Source organism: Salvia splendens, chromosome 17, assembly GCF_004379255.2.
Source record: "Salvia splendens isolate huo1 chromosome 17, SspV2, whole genome shotgun sequence".
Taxonomy (NCBI): Eukaryota; Viridiplantae; Streptophyta; class Magnoliopsida; order Lamiales; family Lamiaceae; genus Salvia; species Salvia splendens.
This window is the reverse complement of record NC_056048.1, coordinates 18929780-18952682: the sequence shown is the minus strand read 5'-3', so window position 1 is coordinate 18952682 and position 22903 is coordinate 18929780. Positions and strand designations below refer to the sequence as shown.

Genomic DNA, 22903 nt, shown 5'->3' with positions numbered 1-22903 from the left:
AAGAAACAGCTTAGTTCTGATTTTGAAATGAAAGATTTGGGAAGTGCAAGAAGAATTCTTTGCATGGGCATAATTAGAAATAGAAAGAGTGGAAGAATTTGGTTGTTCCAGACTGACTATATCTGTAAGGTTCTCAAGAAGTTCAGGCTTGACAATATGAGAACCACTGCTACCCCTCTAGCCATGCATTTCAGGCTAACTAAAGAACAAAGGGCCAAAACAGAAGAAGAAAGAAGGGAGGTGGAGCTGGTACCTTATTCCAATATAGTAGGAAGCTTAATGTATCTGATGATATGCACAAGGCCGGATCTTGCTCATGCTATAAGCACTACAAGCAGGTACATGGCAGATTTTGGCAAATCACACTGGAGTGCCTTAAAATGGTCTCTGAGGTATCTGGTTGGTACAGATAAACTGGGTATCTTGTTCTCTGATATGGGTGGAAATGAGGAGGAACCCTTAGTGGGATATTGTGATTCAGATTATGCATCAAATCTGGACACAAGAAGGACCTAAACAGGGTATGTTTTTACTTTATTTGGATCTACTGTTTGTTGGAAATCTAGCTTGCAGAATGTGGTTGCTCTTTCATCGACTGAAGCTGAATATATTGCGTTAACATCAGCGGTTAAGGAAGGGAAATGGTTGCTGGGATTAATAGCAGAATTTGGAGTGAATCAAGCAAGTGTCACAGTGCATTGTGACAATAATGGAGCCTTATGTCTTGCTAAGCACCAAATATTTCATGAAAGAAGTAAACACATTGATGTAAGGTTGCATTTTATAATAGATGAGGTGGAGTGTGGTAGGGTGAGGCTGGTGCAGATAAACACAGCCCATAACCCGGCTGATATGCTTACAAAACCGTTGAGTAAAGAAAAGTTCTCTTACTGCTGCAGGCTGGTCAGAATGTGTGTGGTTAATGATTGAACATTGCTTCATCAGTTAAGGTGGAGATTGTTAGAAATGTGTAACTAGAGAAAGCAATGTGAGGAAGCAGGGAGGAAATGGTAAAGAGAGCTACACACAATCAAAGGAAGGAAATTCAAAAGTTAGTTGAGAGCCAACGTCTACTAGCCGTTAGGATTTGTTAGTTAGTGGAGGTTGAGCTTGGCTGTTACAACCAATCAAGAAGTGAAGTCTCATTCACTTCATTAGTTTTGTTGTTGTATATAAATAGTAGAAGTCGAGTTCTTTGTATTCAATTCATTCTCTTTGGTTTCCAAAAAGGCTTAATAAAGATTCTACACTTTCTCCAACATATTTCTCTTCCATCTCACTTCTAGTTTTGTTCTTGTCGATCAACTCTTAGTTCATATCAAGATTAAATGAAGAAATGAAGCAGCAAGTGAAGTAAAAGGCAAGCAACGGCTATGAAGGTGAGGAGCTTGTGATTTTCTACACCATGGTGCATATATCAAGAAGCTATCTCTATAAATAAAGAGATGTATCCATTGTTGTAGATTCATTCAATCAAGAGCAATAAAATCAGTTCTTTCTATCAAATTCCCTTTATAAAAATTTCATTTTCTACATTCTACAAAAGCACTCAAGAAAGAGTTACTCCTCCGTTTGCCATTACTTGTCGCTAGTTTTCTTTTTACACGATCTGTCAATACTTGTCACACATAGTTTTGGCTACTTTTGATAATGGACCTCACATTCCACTAATTTGTTCCATCTTCACTCATATTTTATTATAAAACTAATACTCCCTCCTTTCTCAAAGAGTATAAACTATTACTTTTTTTGTCCGTCCCTGAAAAGTATGAACTTTCTAATTTAAAAAAAGTCAAACAACTTATTACCCCTACACATCATTTTATTTACAACTTATACCATTACTATTAACAACTTATACCACTACAATAGTGTGGACCCCACTCTCCATTGACATTATTTCACTACCCTTTGTTTTTATCTCTCTTACTTTTCCCCTTATTTATTAAAACTCGTGCTGAACTCATTGTTCATACTCTTTGGGGACGGAGGGAGTATATAAAAATAAGACTACATTACACATTTTTATATTTCTTAAAACCCGTGTCAAATAAAAGTGAGACAAATAATATGGATGGAGGGAATAGGATACTTGAAAAATAATGAATCAAATTACAATTTTCCCCAACTCGTTCTTGGGATTAATGTCAATTCTCTTGACCATGAGCTTGGAGGTAGCTATCGGAAGAAGATGGGCTAAGATGCAGCAGTGCTTGTTGGCTTGGTTTGCTGATATTCTTATCAGAGACCTTCACATCCGCTATTTCAACCTAGACAATGTCTAAGCTAGAATTGTTATTGCATAGAATCGGTTCCAGTTTTGAGAAAAGGCGGAACCGGAACCGAACCGTGAGGCGGTTCTGGTTCCGGTTCGGTTTTGGCGGGGTTTTTTTTTGCTATGTAATTTGAAATTTGGACTTATACAATAAATTGGAACAACACAATAGATAATTTAAATTGAAATAAAACGAATAAGGTGAAAATCATATCAATTTTATTGAATTTGAGTTGTAACAGAAAATGATACATTACAATTTACAATACATATACAAATATACAACAATGTGATATAATTTACAAGTGTCGTCGGAACATAAATAAAAAAATATGAAATGGGGGGAAAAGGAAAAAATTGAAAAAGGCTTGAGGTCAACTTAGACTTTCAAAGTTAAACTTTTCAAATTTAAGTTGAGTTGCCTACGTATCCACAATTTTATTGAGGAATCAAAGCCCATATAGTTCTCTTACCTTGCTTACCTTTTTGGTCGGTCGTGCTCGCCATTCACTGCCCCCCTCCCCCCGTCATTGATATTGTTAAGCACCCTCGCTTCTGACCTCGTCATCGGTGGAAAAGTCTTCAAAATCACTCTCTACACAGAAGTTGAAATCCGGTCCTTGTGCTCTCATGTCCGCCTTTGCCCAATCATCAAGTAACATAGTGGCTTCCATGTTTTTGGCGGAGAGATTGCTCCTTTTGTCGTCTAGGACACAACCGCTGACACTAAAAGCTTGCTTAACGGCGACGGTGGAAGCGGGAACGGCAAAAATCTCCTTAGCCATTATCGAGAGTATCAGAAACTCTCGATAGCCGATCAGTTCCCAAGAATAGATACGTAAGGTTGCTTTTACGTTTTACCAGTGTTGTCTTGTTCATAAATCCAAATCAAATAGTCAAATCCAAACCGCCGGTTCCGGTTATAACCGCAGGTTAAATTGATTTTTTTTTATCAACGGTCATTTTAAAAAGGTACATTACCGATTCCCCTCTCATCTCTCTCACCATAAATACAGTTGTTTCATTACTTAAATTCAGCCGATTCTGAACTACACTCACCTTCTTCACTTTTTCAAACCACCATTCCCTTCACAATCCTTCTTTTGGGGTAAAACCGGCAAACCGTCGGTTTCAAGGTTAACTGCCGGTTTTTTCCGGTTCTGGTTAAAAAAAACCGCCGGTTCCGGTTAAAAAAATGCCTGAAAAAGCTGCCAATGGCTGACACCTCGGATACCTCGCTGGAACCGTGAAACCACCGATTAACCGGCGGTTCGGTGACGGTTTCGGTTCGTAAAATCTTGAACCAGAACCGGCCCGCAGTTCCAAATACGGCGGTTCCGGTTCGTAAAAATTGTGATAATAATATTCGAGCTACATTATTAGAATAAAAAGCATTACATTATTAGTCGAGGTACATTATTAGACTACACAATCTACATTAGTCGAGAAGATATAGTTTTATATTTTAAGCGAAGAGAGAAAATAGTATATATTTATATTAATGTAGGAGTGAACGTTTTCTAATAAAGGAAATATGACATCCTTTTTAGACAAATAAAAAGAAAAATGTAACATCTATTATATGACAGTGGGAGTACGTGAGTATGTGTGTGTGAATTGTGTCTTGCATGTTGTGTATGTTCACAGTGTATTGTGTGCTTTATCTGTGTCTCTATAAGTGTATTGTGTGCTTTATCTGTGTCTCTATAAGTGTAGAGTTCGTTTAATAGATTAATTGAGAGATAACAAGATTTGTAACTTCTGATAAGAAACACGGGCCTACATCAAATTACTGACAAGATAATATTTTTTTTGTTCAATTTTGGTATATGAAATAGGGACTATCATTAATACCAAATCACTCTTAAACCTTAAACGCCAATATCATTATAAGATAACCCATAATTCATTATAATAAACTAATATTAAACTTATAATGAACTCGGATTTGTAAATTATGTAAGATGACATCATTGTTTTTCAAATCTCTAAATTCCCTATAATGAACTATAATTAAAGTTATCCAAGCCCCTTGGCCTAGCGGTAAAGGGTGCTGGATACCGCGTCCATCCTGGAGGTCTCGAGTTCGAACCCTGGGTGGCGTAATTTGTCTTTCCTCCTTGCTATAGGAGTTGATTTGTAATTTCCTCCTTCATATATATGATATAAATATATGAAGTTAATTTTAAAAAAAAAACTATAATTAAAGTTGTAATGATCTTTGTGTTATTTTATAATGTTGTGTTATGTTTAAAACTATTTTGTATATAATATAACTCTATGAAATAGTGTTCAAATTTGTGTTATAGATATGGCGTGAAAAGATGAAATTGCCCTTGTTATCAATATTTCAGCCTCATGCTAATGACAATTTTCTTTTACAATACATCCCAAACTATTTGCTTTATTTTTATTTTACGTAAAAATTAGGGTATCTAATCTACGACAAAAAAATGCGAATAGCATGGGACAGAATACTTAATTAAATACTTAAATAATTTTGATTGAGTTTAGATCAATTAAGAGATAATTTAGAGAAATGAAGTTAACAAATTTGCTGAAAAGAGAAGAAAATCGAACAAGAATAAACGATTTGTTCTCATGAATAAGACAATCTCCAACAACGTTGCAAAACTTAAATGCAACAGGAAAAACCTCCATGGTACTACAAAACCAAACATATTATATGTTTCTGAGAAAAATATACATTTTTTAGGTTTACACTAAAACAATCCCAAAACCAGATCTGTATTTATAACCTAAGATAATTCCCAAAGTGACTGATCCTCAAATTAACACAAATAAAAAAAAGATAGACCGAATCTAGCCACAAAAACTAGATCCTAAATGAATTGGATGGAAGATAGAAAGTGGAAGGAAGTGTATATGATGAACAACTAGATTTAGGACCTTAAGACCCCGACCAAAAAGATGGAAGCAACCTTACACTAAACATAATCGCGTTATGGTTCTACTACTCAATGGATACACCCACCATTAATGCATATCTACACTTGATTCAATCTAAGAATAAAAACAAGCAAACTTCAATGAATTAATTGGATAAAAACCTCAAAAAGGAAACTCGCAATGTGATAACAATATTAATCAAAGTCTAAAATGCAGAAATAAGCTAAAGAGTCTATTTATGCTAGCCCCCTAAACATGGAATTAAACATAAACAAAGTTGGAAAAGCAACAGAGTTTGGATACCCCAAGCTGCCCGCCCGCTCGGACTCGGCAGATGAGTAGAGTGACCCACTTCTCACACCCGGGCCCGCTTCTCACACCCGGGCCGCTTGACATTGGTAGAATAGTCGAGTCGTCCGCTCCAACTCTCTGGACTGGGGCACCATTCGCCGAGCTCCCACGCAGTCCGCTTGGTCTCAGCAGGGACCCGCTTGTTTCCCTCCCCTATCCCAGCAGCGGCGTCACCTGGACCAGGTGAGCTTGGGTGAGGTTTACTCGGCCGCGTGTCTCCCTCTCCCAAGACGAGCACAGATAGATTCTTGAGCTTCGTCAAACTCAGCCTCCATGATCGTATCATCTCCCCGTTCTTGAAAAGGATTTGTCCTCAAATACGACTCGTCTCTCGCAAAGTCAAAGAGATTCAATTCAGCAACATTGAAAGTACAACTAACGTTGTACTTACCCAGTAAATCAATTACATAGGCTCTGTCATTCACGCGCTCTAGCACAAGGAAGGGAGCATCCCCTCGTGGGGAAACTTTTGACTTGGTCTTGTAGGGGAAGCAGATCTTCCAGAAATGCACTCAAACCTAATCTCCGGAGCTAAAGACCATCTTCTTGCGCTCATTGTTCACCTTTCAAGCCACTTGCTCGCTCTCTTCGAATCCTCTCTTGCACTTGGACGTGCAAGTCTTGCACATACTTAGCTTTCTCCTCCCCACCTACATCAAGCATGAAAGGCAATGACAAGTCTATCGTGGACAAGTCCAATAGGGTAAGTGAGTTAAACCATACACAATCTCAAAGGGAGATAATTGAGTTGTAGAGTGCAAAGTCCTATTGTAGGCCTTTTTTTTATGCCGTTCCTTCAATGAGAGTCCTATTGTAGGCAAACTCTTGTTATGGATAGACACTCCTCCTAGGATAGAGTGCGAAGGAGAGCGCCGAGGGACTGGTTAGAAGTTAGGAGCATAACCTATGGAAAGGTCCCCAACTATGTTAATTTTTGAGACAGTACGAAGTTGTGAACTGCATCTGTGTATTCAGTTGCTGATATGATAGAAATGTCATTCTTTGTTCTACATAGATCCTGGAAACCATAGTGGAATAAGTTTGAATATGACCAAATCGCAGAAACAAGGAAGTATAAGAAACTTACCTTAAAAGGAACATGAACAGTCATGCTTTTTGCAAAAGTAGAAGTCAAGCAAACACCACAAGGCTTTTCCTAAGTTTCATATACTTCCCAACTTTTAGTTCGTAAGTTTCACAAACTGTCTAAGCTAGTAATCTTATCCAAATTATTCAGCCTACATTGTCGATTTTATTCCCTTCTATAGCCGACATGAAAAGCTAGAGGAAAACACTCGTTTTAAGTTCTAATACATACTCCCTCTGTCCCATTAGAAATGAAACGTTTTCCTCTTTAGTTTGTCCCATTAAAAATGAAATGTTTCCATTTCCATTAGAAATGAAACGTTTTCCTTTTTAGTTTGTCCCATTAAAAATGAAACGTTTCCTAAAATGGAAACATTTCTATCTCTACTTTTTCATCTCTCTTACTTTACTCTCTCTTCATTAACTCACAAAACAACACTACATAAAAACCCGTGCCGATTCCCAAATGTTGCATATTTAATGGGACGGAGGGAGTACTCAACTTTTTTACCGAGCTTGCTCATTTCCAAAAAGAACAAACTAATAAATACTACCTCCGTCCCCCAAATATTGTCCCACTTTGACCCGGCACGGATTTTAAGAAATGTAATGAAAAGTGAGTTGAAAAAGTAAGTGGAATGTGGGTCCTACTTTTATATATTAGTTTTATAATAAAATGTTAGTAGGAATGAGTTAGTTGAATAAGGAGTCCACTACCAAAAATTGTAAAAAGTGCAATGGGACAAATTTTGTGGAATAGACGAAAATTGAAAAATGGGAGAAACTTTAAGAGGGACGGAGGTAGTATTAGTTTTTGTAAAGCATTCACTCTCTCTCAAAGGTGAGTGAAACATTAGCAAACGCTTAAGGAAGGTATATCTAAACACCTAAGAGTATCACCAATTGCGGCGAGCGGACAGGCTAGCCGATTCCCGGCGCTGGCCGGTCCGCTTGCCGAACCATTGGAACCGGCGAGCGCCATTTCGGTGAAAAAATCGGTGACCCGACGCCGATTTTCGGGCGCTGGCCGATCCGCTCGCCGGTCGGCTGGCCGCCATTGCAGGCTCCCGATTGAGGAGCGATCGGCCAGCTCAATTTTTTATTTATTTTTTATTTTTTGAAACACTATATATATGCGATTTGCACGTCATTTTCATTCGCATCGCTTGTTTTAACGAGTTTTCTCACTCACTTAATTTCTGTACAAGAGCAATAAAGAAAAATGGAGAACAACAACGAGTCTACTCCGGTGACGAGCGGGTCTCAAACTCCCACGGTACCTGTGGGAGGTGAATGGGGTCCGATGGTCGGGTACTACAAAATGTACCCTTGGCAGCAGATGATGCCCGGGATGGTAGCCGGGGGTAGTATGCCGAGATGGCAGGGGATGCAGGGCGGGCAGATGATGCCGGGGTGGGCAGCCGGGGATGCAAGGGACGCCGGGGGGGAAAATGTCTATCGCCCCAATATTGATTTTTTATTGCTTCTTCGCACACATCGACCCCATCGAAGATGCAGTTCACTGGGTGTGATACTTTCTCCTTAGAGGAGTTGGGGATAGATCTCGAGGATGCGGACACTCCCGTTCAATCGGGGGGAGTAGGTCGGGGCGCACCAAAGAAGAAGAAGGGCAAGGGGAAGGGCAAAAGGGTGGTCGGTGAGTCGTCGCAGCCGGGTGATGACGACAGCCCGGCAGGGAGGAAGTCGTCGCTGTCCAAGGCTTGGGTGAGTGTTTGCGATGATCCCCTCCATTCGAACAATCAGAGGATCGTCAACTTGTGGGCTAAAATATAAGCAGCCTACAAGGCATTTTGCCCGGAGGGGAGGAGTGCCGGAAGGGGTGGGACTTAATCAAGGCTGCGGTCTCCCGATTTTCGGGCTTGTACACCAACGCCCTCCGCATGCAGGCTAGTGGCCAAACTGACGAGGACTGCAGGAGGGTAGCGGAGAAAGCCTTCCCCGTGCCCGGGCTTTATAAGGAGTTCACCTACTGGAACTGCTATGAGGTGCTGATGGACTCCGAGAAGTTTCGGGCAGGTGTCAATGCTGGCTGATCGAAGAAGCAGCGACTGAACTATGCCGGTGATTACAGCGGCAGCAACGGTGGTTCCCACGACCTACCCGAGGATGTTCAGGAGTTCTCATCCCCTCCATCGTTTACTCGCCGCACTCGCCCGGTTGGTCAAAGACGGGCGCAACGGGTAGCGAGGGGGGTTGCCCAGGGGTCCCAAGAGGTCCAGTCGGCATCCCCCCTGTTGGCACGTCGCCAACCGAACTCGCCTTCTTCGCGCGTCAACAAATGCGGGCTCAGATGCACAAGATCTTAGCTGAATGGAGGGCGGCAACTGACCCGTGGAGAAGAGGTTTCTTCACTCAATGCTCGAGAGTATGCGGGTCGATTTGGATGCCGTAAATTTAATTATTTGTGTCGTAAATTTAATTCCGTATTTTGTGTGATTGTTAATTATTTGTTTTTTATAATTTTGTTTATTGTGGCTAGCCTATTGCTTGTCCAGTTGCTTGTCCTGATGATATGTCAGAAGGAGTTTTAGTCTTGATGATGTGATAGAAGGAGTTTGTGATTAGCCTAAAACTATTGGAGATGCTCTAAATCCAGTTAAGTAGTATATCCTGGGTGTCCGGGTGATTGAATGATCCTACATAAAGCATTGATTAATTAGACGTTGAACTCAAAAAACGTAATGGTTATAAACCTCTTACTATAAAAAATCATCATAGGACAAATTAGGGCTGGCAAATCGTGCGGATTGGGTCGTTATCGGGTCAACCTGATAATGACCTAACCCAATAAGTCCTAACCTGAACCCGACCTGTTAAGGAAACTGTAAATCCGAACACGAACCCGACCTGCTACCTTCAAATCCGAACACGACCCGCACCCGACACGAACCCGTTATCGACACTATATAATATGGGTTGACACGACACGATAACAACTCGAACATGATATTACACGATTAAAACCTAATATTACACGATTAAACCTTAATTTTTAACCTAATTAACAAAATTAAAATTCATTTTATACTATTTAAACCTAATTTATAAAAAATTAAAACATTAAAGTAATATATATATATTTTTAAATAATAATAAAAATAATAATATTATTTCTTAATGGGTTACCCGTATCCGACCCGCATCCGACCCGAACCCAACCCGAAATTATCGGGTTCTTAATGGGTCAACCCGATAAGGACACAGATCCAATAAGACTTGACCCCAACCTAATAATTTCGTGCGGATTCGTGTCAGATTATCGTGTCGTGTCGAAAATTGTCAGCCCTAGGACAAATATATGCGAGTAATATGGTACGGAAGGGAGTATATTTTGAATAAATGACTTTTATTAATTTTTATTTACAAAAATTGAATTAAATGGACACACTAAATGCTTTCTTCTTATAATAAACATTACATTATTGTTATATAATTCAAATGAATGTTTTTTATATTTTAATCTACAAAATTTGAAGTAAATTCGTATGGATATTTCTTTTATACAATAAACATTAGATAAGTGTTAGTAGTATATTTTACGTTCAAACTATTAGAGCATCTCTAACCATTTATATTATATTCAAACTCATTTTAGTGTAAATGTTACATCATATGATTTTACTCCAATCATTTACACTAAACTCAAACTTAAAAGAATATTTTCTATATTATGCCTTTTTATTCACAAAATTCTAAAAAAAAATTGGTTTTTTTTAGTTTAAACCTAAAAATATGTATTATTTTTACTCTAAAACTAAAAAAGGATTGGTTTTGGAATATCATTGGATCTAATTGCCTACCCCATTTTAGGTTTTAGTTTATCATTGGAGATGGCATTAAGGTCTATTATGATAATCTTAAAGTATGTTGAAGTCATATTCTGAAGCTTCGATATTGTACTTAATTATCATGCCCCCAAGTTGATAATTCTAGATACGCCACTAGTTGACATGTGTATGTGGTATATGTGTATAGTGTGTGCGCGCGTGTTATTATGAGTTGTTGTGCGCGTGCATGTGTGTGCAGTGTGTTGTTGTATGTGTATGTGTAACTATTAATTATATTTTGTGAATTGTGGAGGATGTCTAAATCTCTTATTGAAGCACAATTTTTTAGATTTTAATCAAGATGAAGATATGTTGTTAGAGGACAAGTTGAAGCTGAAGAACTACAACCTACATCAAAAGAGAGAATAGAAGGCAAGAAACTAAACAAAAGGAAAACCAAACAGAGACCTGACGTGTGGACAGATTATACAGAAGTTATCGTTTCAAAGGATTAATTTAATTTCATCTTACAAATTGAAGTAGAAATCAGTTTTTGAATTAAAACATAATTGTTGGAAGGAAAATCCTACACAATCAAGGGAAGATCCTACACAATCAAGAATGGAAGATTAGTGATTGATTGATATCTTTTTCATACCTTGTATAGAATTAGGTATAGAAATTAATAGCTTACCATATGTGGGAAATAGTGGAGCCTATTTGAGACGGGTAAAGTTGGTGTAATTCTTCAACCAATAATGAAATCAATTCCCTCAAAACCTATGTTTATCATGGCTTCAGAGCAGGTTATGAATTAGGGCTCAGAAAAATTTCATCATCCCATCATACCAATCTCGACCAAAAAACAGAGAAATAAGTGAAAAAACCAAATCCCAATCAATCCCAAAATGGCCGACGAAAAACTGATTGGAGAATCATCAACCAAGAATGTAACTATTGAATTCAAACTTAACGGAGGAAATTACCCGTCGTGGTCGCGACTGATGAAAGTCGAAATCGGGAGTAGGGGAGGCTACTCCCACATAACTGGAAAACCAGCCCCACCAAGTTCCCTCAACAACACCGCCAAAAACAACCACAGGGGAACCGATCCCGCATCTGGAGGAATCGGTCACGGCCTCGCAGCGCAAGGACAGAGACAACCCCATCGGGGAGAGAACCCACGACCGATAGCCACCGCACACCGCCCCGGAAGCAAACCGGCGGACAAATCAAAATTATGGTGCTCCCATTGCAGAATGCAAAAGCACACGCGAGATACATGCTTCCAACTGGTGGGATACCCCGATTGGTGGGAGGAGAGGCAAACGGCGAAGGCCAAGATGGCAATCAACTTAACCGTCGGAAATGAGACGGGAAAGCCGAATCCCGAGAAATGGGAGGCACCGAGTGGACGAGTGAAGTAGAAGGAAAGGGGACCAGAAGCCTCCGGTGGAGGCGGAGGCGGAGGCATCGTCGGAGCCGGAAATTTTGCCGAGAGGAGGAGCTGGAACGGAGGGAGAGGCGGCGCCGCATCAAATGGAGGCGAAGGGTTGGGGGTTCACAACCCTAACCCTAGTTTTTATGGAATTTCACAAAACCGACCCCCCTAGTTTCCAAAAATTATATAAAAGGCCCCATGATTTACAAAAAAAACCCTCCATTTATGATGACTTATATGATGACCCACGATTTATGGATTATTATGAAAAGCCCCCCCCCCCCCCCGATATCTCTAAAAATACCCAGATCTGCCCTATTGACCTTAAAAATCGGTTTGAGCCCATTTCCGCTGCATATATTGTGAACAATGGAATTGAGGGAGAGAGAAAGGGATGGATTTTTTATTGTGGGGCCACCGATACCATGACCCCAAGTAAGGATGATTTTATTAGTTTTAGTAATATTACTAAGACATATATACAGACTGCCAGTGGGGAATTAATCACTGTAGCCGGGGCGGGCACTATTCAAATATCCCCAATATTGAGACTTTCAAATTGCCTTTATGTTCCTACCTTATCCAAAAGATTGATGTCTATAAGTCATGTGACGAAGGAACTAAACTGTACTTTGCTGATGCATCCCGACTATTGTATCTTGCAGGATATTCGGACGAGAAGGATACTTGGGCGTGGCACTGAGAGCCAAGGACTCTACTACGTGGACGAGATAGCTCAACAAGGAAGTGTGATGCTGGCTCACGGGTCCACGAAAAGAGAGATTTGGCTTTGGCACCAACGATTGGGACACCCATCCCCTGGTTATTTTAGGTTACTTTTTCCTAAACTTTCTATTCCGAAAGATTTTACCTGTGAAACTTGTGTTTTGGCCAAAAGCCACCGACAATCGTTTAAACCTACAAATACTCGTATGAATTCCATATTTTCCCTTGTTCATGCTGATGTTTGGGGTCCTGCGCCTGTTGTTGGGGGGAATGGTTTTAGATACTTTGTCATATTTGTAGATGATTGCACTAGGATGACATGGATATATTTTTTAAAACACAAATCCGAGGTGCTTGAAAAATTCATTCTTTTCTTTAAACTTGTTCAAACCCAGTTCCAGACCACTATAAAAACCCTTCGGTCCGACAATGGCAGAGAATTCGTTAACCAAAAAATGACTGACTTCTTTACCGAAAAAGGCCTCATCCATCAAACTTCCTGCCCTTATACCCCCGAACAGAATGGGGTAGCCGAGAGAAAAAATCGAACCATCCTTGAAATCACCCGAGCCTTGATGATTGAATCGAAACACCCCTTGACACCTTGACTAAACTCACCAAAATTCCTGAACACTTGAACCTTCAGCCTAGAGTCTTTGGATGTACAGTGTATGTCCATGTCCCAAAACACGAGAGAACCAAATTATCACCTTGTGCCACCAAATGCGTCTTTGTGGGTTATGGGATTAATCAACGAGGGTATAGATGCTATGACCCAAACACACGAAAAGTCGTAACCACAATGAACTGCAATTTTTTGGAAACAGAATTCTTTTACCACACCAACTTTAGTAGTCAGGGGGAGAGTGAGTCAGAAAATACTTTTGACTACCTAAGTTGGTTTGTGCCTCGGTCAAATCACTCCAACGAGGACTCAACAGAAAAAGTTAGCACGGCCACCGAGAACGTCTCGACCACAGAGTCCTCTCAACCACCACCCGATGATCCTCCTCAACCGATATCCGAGGTAACCTCTGATTCTCCTCAAGAAAACATTCTTCCTGACCAAATTGATACAGAGACTGCTCTAGATGAGAGCACTGGAAGGTACATACTTCCTCCCCGGAGCACTCGGAGAGTTCCACCAAAAAGATACTCCCGGAGAAGATAGGAAGATGAAGTCAGTATGCTGTCGCAAATTTCGCACAAGCAAACCTGACAAAGATGGCGAGAGCCTTTGAGGCTGCCCTCTATGAGGAAGAAGAAATCCCTTATACAGCAGAAGAAGCGTGGCAGAAAAAACATTAGACGAATGCAATGCTTGTAGAAATGGATGCACTATTGAAGAATAAAACTTGGGAAGTTAGCAAACTACCCAAAGGAGCAGCAACTGTGGGATGTAGGTAGGTGTTCACTATCAAGAGAAGACCAGATGTGTCTATTGATCGATACAAAGCCAGACTCGTAGCAAAAGGATACACCTAAACTTACGGTGTGGATTATGCTGAGACCTTCTCACCGGTGGCCAAAATCAACACAGTAAGGGTCCTGTTTTCGATCGCAGCTAACAAAGACTGGCCCCTTCATCAATTTGATGTGACGAATACCTTTCTACACGGCGAGTTGACCAAGCCGGTCTACATGGAACCTCCTCCAGGCTTCGAAGGAGATTTTTTGGATGAGAATGTTTGAAAACTAAAGAAGACTTTATATGGCTTGAAGCAATCCCCGAGAGCTTGGTTTGGAAGATTTACTGAAGTTGTGTTTGTTCGCGAGAATGGATTCCTCGTCAAGTCAGTTTGGGGGGTGTGGACACACTTGCGCGAATTCGGGTAACGGCTACAAGGGATAAATCGAAAGGAAACTGTACCCGACCAGGGATGGAGATATATATCACCAGCGGCAGAGGTAGCAACATCTAAGCCAGTATCTGGGCCAGTTGGCTTCGTCGTGAAGAAGTATGAGTATCAACAAAGCAACTCGGACCACACACTGTTCCTCAAGAAGAGAAATGGGAAGATCACTTGTCTTATTATTTATGTTGATGACATGATCATTACCGGGGATGATGAAGAGGAGATAAGTCAGTTGAAGAAGAATTTGTTCAAAGAGTTCGAGATGAAAGATCTTGGTGCCCTGAAATACTTCTTGGGTATCAAGGTGTAAAGGTCGAAGTAGGGCATCTTCATCAATCAAATAAAGTATGTGCTCGACATCCTTGCAGAAACAGGAATGATAGACTGTAAGTCAACAGATACTCCAATGGTTCAGAATCATGGATTACAGATCCGAGAAGGAGCTAAACGGGCTGATTGAGGAAAATATCAAAGATTAGTGGGAAAACTCATTTATCTATCCCATACTAGGCCGGATTTGGCTTATGTCGTTGGAGTGGTAAGCCAGTTCATGCATGCACCTCAGGAAGAACATTGGGAGGCCGTTCTGCGAATAGTACGATACTTGAAGGGCACACCAGGACATGGAGTGTTATTCAAAAAGCACAACCACTTAGAGGTACATGGATATACGGATGCAGATTGGGCAGGAAACCCAAATAATCGACAATCAACAGCCTGGTATTTCACCTTTGTAGGAGGCAATCTCGTGACATGGAGAAGCAAGAAGCAGAAAGTGGTAGCTCTGTCGAGTGCGGAGGCAGAATTTCGAGGAATCAAGAGTGGATTAACCGAAATACTATGGCTAAGGAGACTCATGACTGAGTTGGAACTCAAATCGGCCCAACCATGCCGATTACTGTGTGATAACAAGGCTGCTATTAGTATCGCCGAGAATCCGGTTCAACATGATCGAACCAAGCATGTAGAGGTGGACATACACTTTATAAAAGACACAATTGATGCAAAGATCGTGGAGCCACCTTACGTCAGATCAGAAGATCAATTGGTTGATATATTGATGAAGGCTATGAACTCTCAATCGTTTCATGGAGTATTGGACAAGTTAAGATCAGGGATCGCGTCACTTAACTTGAGGGGGAGTGTTGGAAGGAAAGATCCTACACAATCAAGGGAAGATCCTACACAATCAAGAATGGAAGATTAGTGATTGATTGATATCTTTTTCATACCTTGTATAGAATTAGGTATAGAAATTAAGAGCTTACCATATGTGGGAAATAGTGGAGCCTATTTGAGGCGTGTAAAGTTGGTGTAATTCTTCAACCAATAATGAAATCAATTCTCTCAAAACCTATGTTTATCAATAATTAATCTAATTATTGAATTTTTTAAACTAATAAAATTGAAGTAGAAATTGATTTTTTCGGTTTATATATTGAACTGGTCGATTATTACAAGAACCAAAAGCTTATTCGACAGTTGATGGATTGCCAGAGATCTAAAACCGATTTTTTTATCCGATTAGAATCGGAATCGGCCAAATAAGCCGCTCTACCTGATGCCCCTCCATCGTGGTGCAATATAGATGCTCTAACGCCGGTTTTTTTTTCATTTCTTAAGAGCAAAATTCACAAATCACAATACCAAACTACAAAATTCATAATGCATTTTTAATTTAATCATAAACATAATTGTACTAAAAAAATGTAGGGTTAAATACATAACTCATACAAAATGTTTCACATTTATTTCATTTTAGTACAAAAGGTTTGAAGTTTATATAAATCATACAAAGAGTTTCATTTGTGTTTCAATTTAGTACATTCCATTATTTTTGTTTAAACAATGTTAACTTTGTACGTATTTGATGTACCAACCATAAAATAATGATGAATTTTTTTTGTACCAATGTAAAACAATGATAAAACCTTTTGTACTAACATGAAACAATTATGAAATATTTTGTACTTCACATGGACAAATAGTTAACACCGTGTAAAGAAAAATAATTGAATGTATTAAATTGAAACACGAATGAAACTTTTTGTATAATCTATGTAAACTAATTATGTGTAAAGAAAAATAATGGAATGTACTAAATTGAAACACGAATGAAACTTTTTGTATAATCTATGTAAACTAATTATAAAATAAATGCGAAACATTCATGAAACTTTTTGTATAATCTATATAAACTAATTATAAAATAAATGCGAAACATTTTGTATAGATCATGTGTTTACCCGGAAAAAATGTACATTAAAATGACAAAACTGCCCAGGGATGGATGAAGAATGAGATTTTATTTGTAACAAAAGATTAATTAATCTGCCGCGATTTACAATCTCCGCTCTTCTCGTTTTTCTCTCCAAACCAAAATGGCTGCTTCTTCTATGAGATTTATCTTCATTATCCTCACGTTTGTAACTGTTGGAATGATTTTCGGTAATCCCCAATTTAATTAAATCAATCTCTCTCTCTCTCTCTCTTGTTTGAATAATTCAATATGGTTACCAGATCTTTATATGCGTGCCAATGTGATATGACTTCACATTTTTGTGAGCTCTACCCATATAATTGGTCATTTACTGAATGTTTAAAATGATGCTAGGTTTTTCCGTTGTATTGGTAAGCTATTACTATTTGCTAATCTACAATTTCTCGGATCCGAATGATTTCCGATTTATTTGGTCTATCATTGAAGTGGTCAGCTCAAAACAGTACTGACGTATCCATGATTTTCTATTGTTAGAGAGTAAAGTTGATCGTTTATTATTTAAATCAATTTGCGGCTTTATTTGATGAGTAGCATTTTGGGGTTTTTTTGTAAGGATTACTATTTAAATCAGTTTCTTTGCATTTTCATTTTCATTTCTGTTTTTAGTTTTACCCCTTACTATTGTAGCTGCAGTTTTCGCAAGTGACATTTTTCATTTGATGGTTCAGGAGCTTTGCTTCAGTTGGCATTTATTAGAAGATTGGAGGAGTCATCTGGTATATTTTTGAACTTTCTGATTCATTTTTTGATCTTACTGAATAACTCACTAGACTCCTTGTTCCCACCATGTTGTTTCTTTGATAATGTGACACCTTTATAGTGTCAAGTCGAATGCTGCTTTTTTTTCAAGGAAGCAGCATGGTTTCTCAATCCTCATGATCTGAGTTAGGCACTTCTTGTTCATCATCCTCTTCCATCAGTACTATGATCTGCATTTATTTGGAATTCTTCATTTTCCGATAGTGTATTTGCTTATAATTTTGACCTTTTTGGACTGTGAAACTCACTTTTTGTAGAAAAGGTTAATTTTTTATTTGTCTTTCCTGAAATATAGTTTGCATCTCCAGATTGAAGTTTTTTGCATTTTCTTCAAATACTACATAAAGTAGCTTTTACTTGTAATAACTGGTGGTGTACTTTCATACTTGTTCTGCCATTTGTGTTATTGACTCATGAAAAATCAATGTCGAAGGATGCTTTTTTCTGTTGAAGTACTAGTCATAGACTTAAATGTCTATCAATTAACCTTTTCTCAAAATCTTGTAGGGGCCAACTCTTCTTTGACAAGAATTCAGCATCTGAATGGAGGTAGTCTTTAATTTACTAGATATCCTATTGTAACACTAAGCTATGTTAACTAACACATCCTCACGATATGGGACTAGCTTGTATAGTAAAAATTACAGTTGGTAATGTTGTGCTTTCTTTTATCAGGTATTTCATATTGGGATGATAAAGAAGCTTCAGTTTTGCGTCTTGGATATGTATGTTGGTTGTTTCCAATTTTTTGTTAGTCATTTGTGCGCTCGAATAAATTAAACTGCCAAATGATTTACCATGGTGAATAAGTGCACCTATTCCTAATTATCTTTTACTACTTCGCCCGGCATTATCTTCTAGACAAAACCTTGTCGTTATGGAGCATACTAGATGTGCTTCCCCATTAAATGCACAATATACTTATTTATTGTATGACTTGTGCCCTACATCGTGTTCCAGTTTCATCTGAATCTATTGATAGTGAAGACACTACAGGTCACAGTGCTTTGAAGTATCTTAAAACAAGTTCTGACTAGTCAGTTTAGACATATTTAAAGGGTGTACTTTGCTGTGGTTGGACTGATGTCGGTGTTGAATACAGCTGACAAAGTAGCCTCTTTTGTTTTAGCTTCATGGGGACAATTCATTTATATAGACATAGAATCCCGAAACTAGCAGCAAGAAGTTGCATGCAAAGTGGAGATGCAAAGAGAAAGGTGCTCAACCTTCTTAGACAGTCCAAAGAGACGTGTGCATATGAAGTCCTCTAAATGCCTTAGAACCTTTGAAGAAATCCACTTTCTTCTTTGGAAGCTTCTAAAGTTATTTCTTTCCTTCAAAAGTAATGAATAGTTATTGTGCATTCGAGAATTAACCAGTTAGTTCAAATCTTGTGAAAGCTCCAAGTTGTACCAACCTGGATATGCTTTACTACAAAAAATTGTCACTAAGAGAGATAATCTAAGATGCTACATAATATTTTGAATTTTGCATAGACTTACCCAGGGTAAAAAGATTCTTGTATCTTATCTGCCAATCATCACTGATATGAATTTGTTTTTATATTAGACCTTCATTTGTTTTTTGCCAATAATTTACCACCTTGTAATGCAGGTAAAACCTGAAGTTGTTAGCTGGTCACCACGTATTATTGTGTTTCATAACTTCTTAAGTGCCGAGGTATGCTTATTACTTCATTTAGACAGCACTGATATTATATTCTAAAGAAATTTAAAGAATTATTAAAGAAATAAACAGGAATGTGCAAGGATTCTTAGAGACCTTTTCCCCAAGTGGGCATAAACCTATTCATTTATCTCCTGTTATTGCTTATTACTTGATATTGCTAACAAATTTCCACGGGGAATTAGTGGTTGACAACAAAAGTATGTCTTCTGTCTGTATAGAAAAACATAATGATCAATGAATTGTTTTATGCTAACCCATCAACGAGAAAAAAGAACTTACAGTTCAGAAGTTAGTTTTGTGCAAGAAATCTATCGCACCTTGTGGATATTGTAAAACTAGAATATTTACAAATTCAATATGTGGATCGATCGACTCCATGTCTCTTGTCTTTACAGGAGTGCGATTACCTCAGAGCCATTTCCAAACCTCGTCTAGAGGTTTCTACTGTAGTGGATGCAAGAACTGGAAAGGTGAGCTAGGTTAGTTCTAGCATTCTAATTGAAAGTTTTGTTGATCTACCCATCATTACACAGTCTTTGTTTTTTATTATCTGGTAAAACCTTATGGTTATTGCAATTAGTGCATGTTGAATCAGTTAGTTGTCTCTCACTCAATTTAATGTAATGGTCAGAGTTTCTTCTGAATGATTTGTGGGTTCTGGTCAGAGTGTAGTGAATACCTTCATTTGCTGTATAGTCTGGATTGAAATTGGTCGTTTCTTGGCATAGTTGCATTCTTATTGATGGATATAATTCCATATTTCGTCACATTTTCTTAGTTCACTTAGAATTAGTATGATCTGCTTGAGTTTTGTATACATTATTCTAAGTCTGAGTTACAGATTTTTCTCTGTATTTCATTATATTATTATACTGTTTCAGGGTATAAAGAGTAAAGTTAGGACAAGCTCTGGAATGTTTCTGACAGCTGAAGAAAGAGAGTATCCAATGATACAGGTGACATGAAATTTTAACTTCAGCTATCTTTGCCAACATCTGCTTGACGTTATACTCCAGCTCTCTTTTATCTTTCTTCTTTTCAAATTGAATTTTGGTTTTGTCGGAGTAGTTTTTTACTTGAAGTTAGTTACAATGTTTTCTATATTTTATTGGCCACCTTTTGAATTGACTACTAATTGACAGTTTATTACTCCTTCAGGCAATTGAGAAACGGATTTCTGTGTATGCTCAAGTACCAGTTGAAAATGGGGAACGTATACAGGTTTTGAGGTGAGTTAGTATGTGTATACTTGTTCAGTTTCTAAATCAAACACGGAACTGATATTTTAATTTGAAGGCTAACATCTGCAGAAGCACAGGTATGAAAAGAATCAGTTTTACAGGCCACACCATGACTATTTCTCTGATACCGTAAGTCTGTCAGGCTCTGTGCACCAGTCAGTTTTGTTCTTCTAACCATTTCTTCCAGTTTAAATTTGTGGTTATCATCAAAATATCCCATATTTAAATATAACCAAGGTTCTTCTTGCAGTTCAATTTGAAGTACGGTGGTCAGAGAGTGGCAACCATACTCATGTATCTAAGCGACAATGTTGAGGGGGGAGAAACATACTTCCCAAAGGTGGTTACCTGTTATGTGTTTAATAAAACCATAACTATCTCATATTATAGCTTTCTTCGGTGCAACTGCTGGTTTATAAATAATCTTCAGTGATGTGGGTCAGAAATAATTACTAGGTGTAGGGTTTATTTCCTAACCGGCGCTCAAACTTGAGAAGCTCAAACATGCAATATTATGCATACTGAAATTATCAAGCGTTAAATGCACATTAGCTCGAGAAAGTAAAGACCAAACAAACAACCAGCATCTCTTCACTGCATAACTCGGGAAAAAATTGTTTTACTAATTCTGGAATGTACTTAAGGAGATGCAAACTCAAAATTTGAGTTACTAATTCGAATTCGGAAGGTAGAATATCTTCTTCTTCCAAATGTGTGGTTTAGATATTGGTGAGAATGAGATGAACATGATAAAGTGCCCAAGTCACGTTCAGAGTCCATATCGTTTGCTTTCATAAAGAATGGGAGTTTTTCTAATTTCAATAACAACTTGGAGCTTTACATGAAATACTGTAGGATTGATGTGTTTGTCATCCTGAGCTCCTGACATTACTAATATGAACCTGAATTTCATAACCTGCTTATGTGCTGTGGGATATCTGTAAATTTAGTAAATCCTCTGAAGTTCAAGGTTTTTTTTACATTGCTTCGAACTGTGTTCTAATCTTCAAAATCCGATCTTAGGCTGGATCTGGCGAGTGTAGCTGCGGGGGGAAGATGGCCAAAGGATTGTGTGTGAAGCCGAATAAGGGAGATGCTGTGCTTTTCTGGAGCATGGTTTGTGACTTTGCACATTTATTTTAATTAGTGTCAATCTTTCCCCAATATTGATTAATGGTTAGTTTGTATGTGAAGTATATGATATAAAAGGCCCCTCAAAGGGTGGCCTAGTGGTGGCACGGTGAATTTGTGACTGAGAGGTCATAGATCCGAACCCCACCAACACCTCTAGGTTGATATCATGTGCTCCTGTGGAGGCAGCTGTGTATATTTAAAAAGAAAAGAGAAAACAATGGTGTGAGTATCTGTGGACGCTGAACTCGTCTCTTGAGCTGTGTTCTCAACAGACGGATTCAGCGTGTACAGAATAATTTGAATTATTAAAATTGATGTATGGTGTTGATTTGTGTGTCAGGGTCTTGATGGAAAATCGGATCCGAACAGCTTACATGGTGGATGTGAAGTACTATCAGGAGAGAAGTGGTCAGCCACAAAATGGATGAGACAAAGCGCTACTATCTAAAATTATCAGCATGAGTTGAGTAGGTACACAAGCCATGATAAGTGTCTACTGTAAACATGTAACAAATGAAAAATTGCTGAGAGATAGAAGGGTTTTTAATAGCTTGATAACTCATCTCCTTTGTGTGCAAGATTTTTGCCTCGGAGGAAAGGGGATTTTTGTTTGTTTGAGTGGTTTTCTACGTTTTTTCCCTTTCTTGTATTTTTGTAGGTGTGTGTGTAGAGGGGGGGTGTAAACATATGATTGTGTGGTAAGTTCCTAATATTCTTATACTCCTATTTAGGAAAGTTGTAAGAAAAGCAATTGTTCAAGTATTCCATATACATATATTTTGTGATTTAGACACACTTACTTTTGTGGTGTTATGGTGCGAGATAATTAGGATTAATTGGTATACCTAGGAGTGGTTAATCAGTTCGTGGGTTATCGGTTAATTAATTATCAAAATTTTGGGTTTAGTTCCTAGTTTTGAATGTGTTGGAATTGGCTATAACGAATGTTTTAAAAACTGGATTGGTAAATGATCAGTCAAGTTATCTGTTCATGGTTCAATTGATTCAACTTATTTAACCACTAATCAGGCCCAAATATTGTACATCAAAATATTGAAAATATTGTTGAATTATAAATATAACTAGTTTATAGAAAACATAAGTAACTACTTTGTACAATTTTATAAAATAGATATCTATCTATTTATACATATATAAAAGGCGAATTTTAGTCTTATTTTTGAATATTTATAAATTTTGGGTTTAAATTTAAATACTTATAAGTTTTAGGCTTGAATTTGAATATTTATAAGTAGTTGTTATGAATATTTGTTTTGATATTTTAATAAACACTTTGACTAATTTTTAAGAGCATTTAACAAATTCTTAAGAACATTATATTTGGTGATTATATTTGGTGTTATAC

General features: G+C 38.2%; 1 protein-coding gene across 1 annotated transcript; it reads left to right on the top strand.

Moving 5' to 3' along the window:
- Positions 1-16743: 16743 nt before the first annotated feature.
- Positions 16744-22332, top strand: LOC121775553 (prolyl 4-hydroxylase 1). The gene is made up of 12 exons (XM_042172642.1): positions 16744-16881; positions 17383-17430; positions 17981-18022; positions 18149-18198; positions 19088-19153; positions 19558-19632; positions 20044-20118; positions 20321-20391; positions 20481-20532; positions 20654-20743; positions 21427-21519; positions 21878-22332. Exons 1-12 carry the CDS (start codon positions 16815-16817, stop codon positions 21983-21985), a joined length of 837 nt encoding a protein of 278 aa, XP_042028576.1. The 5' UTR covers positions 16744-16814; the 3' UTR covers positions 21986-22332.
- The last annotated feature ends 571 nt before the right edge of the window (positions 22333-22903 follow it).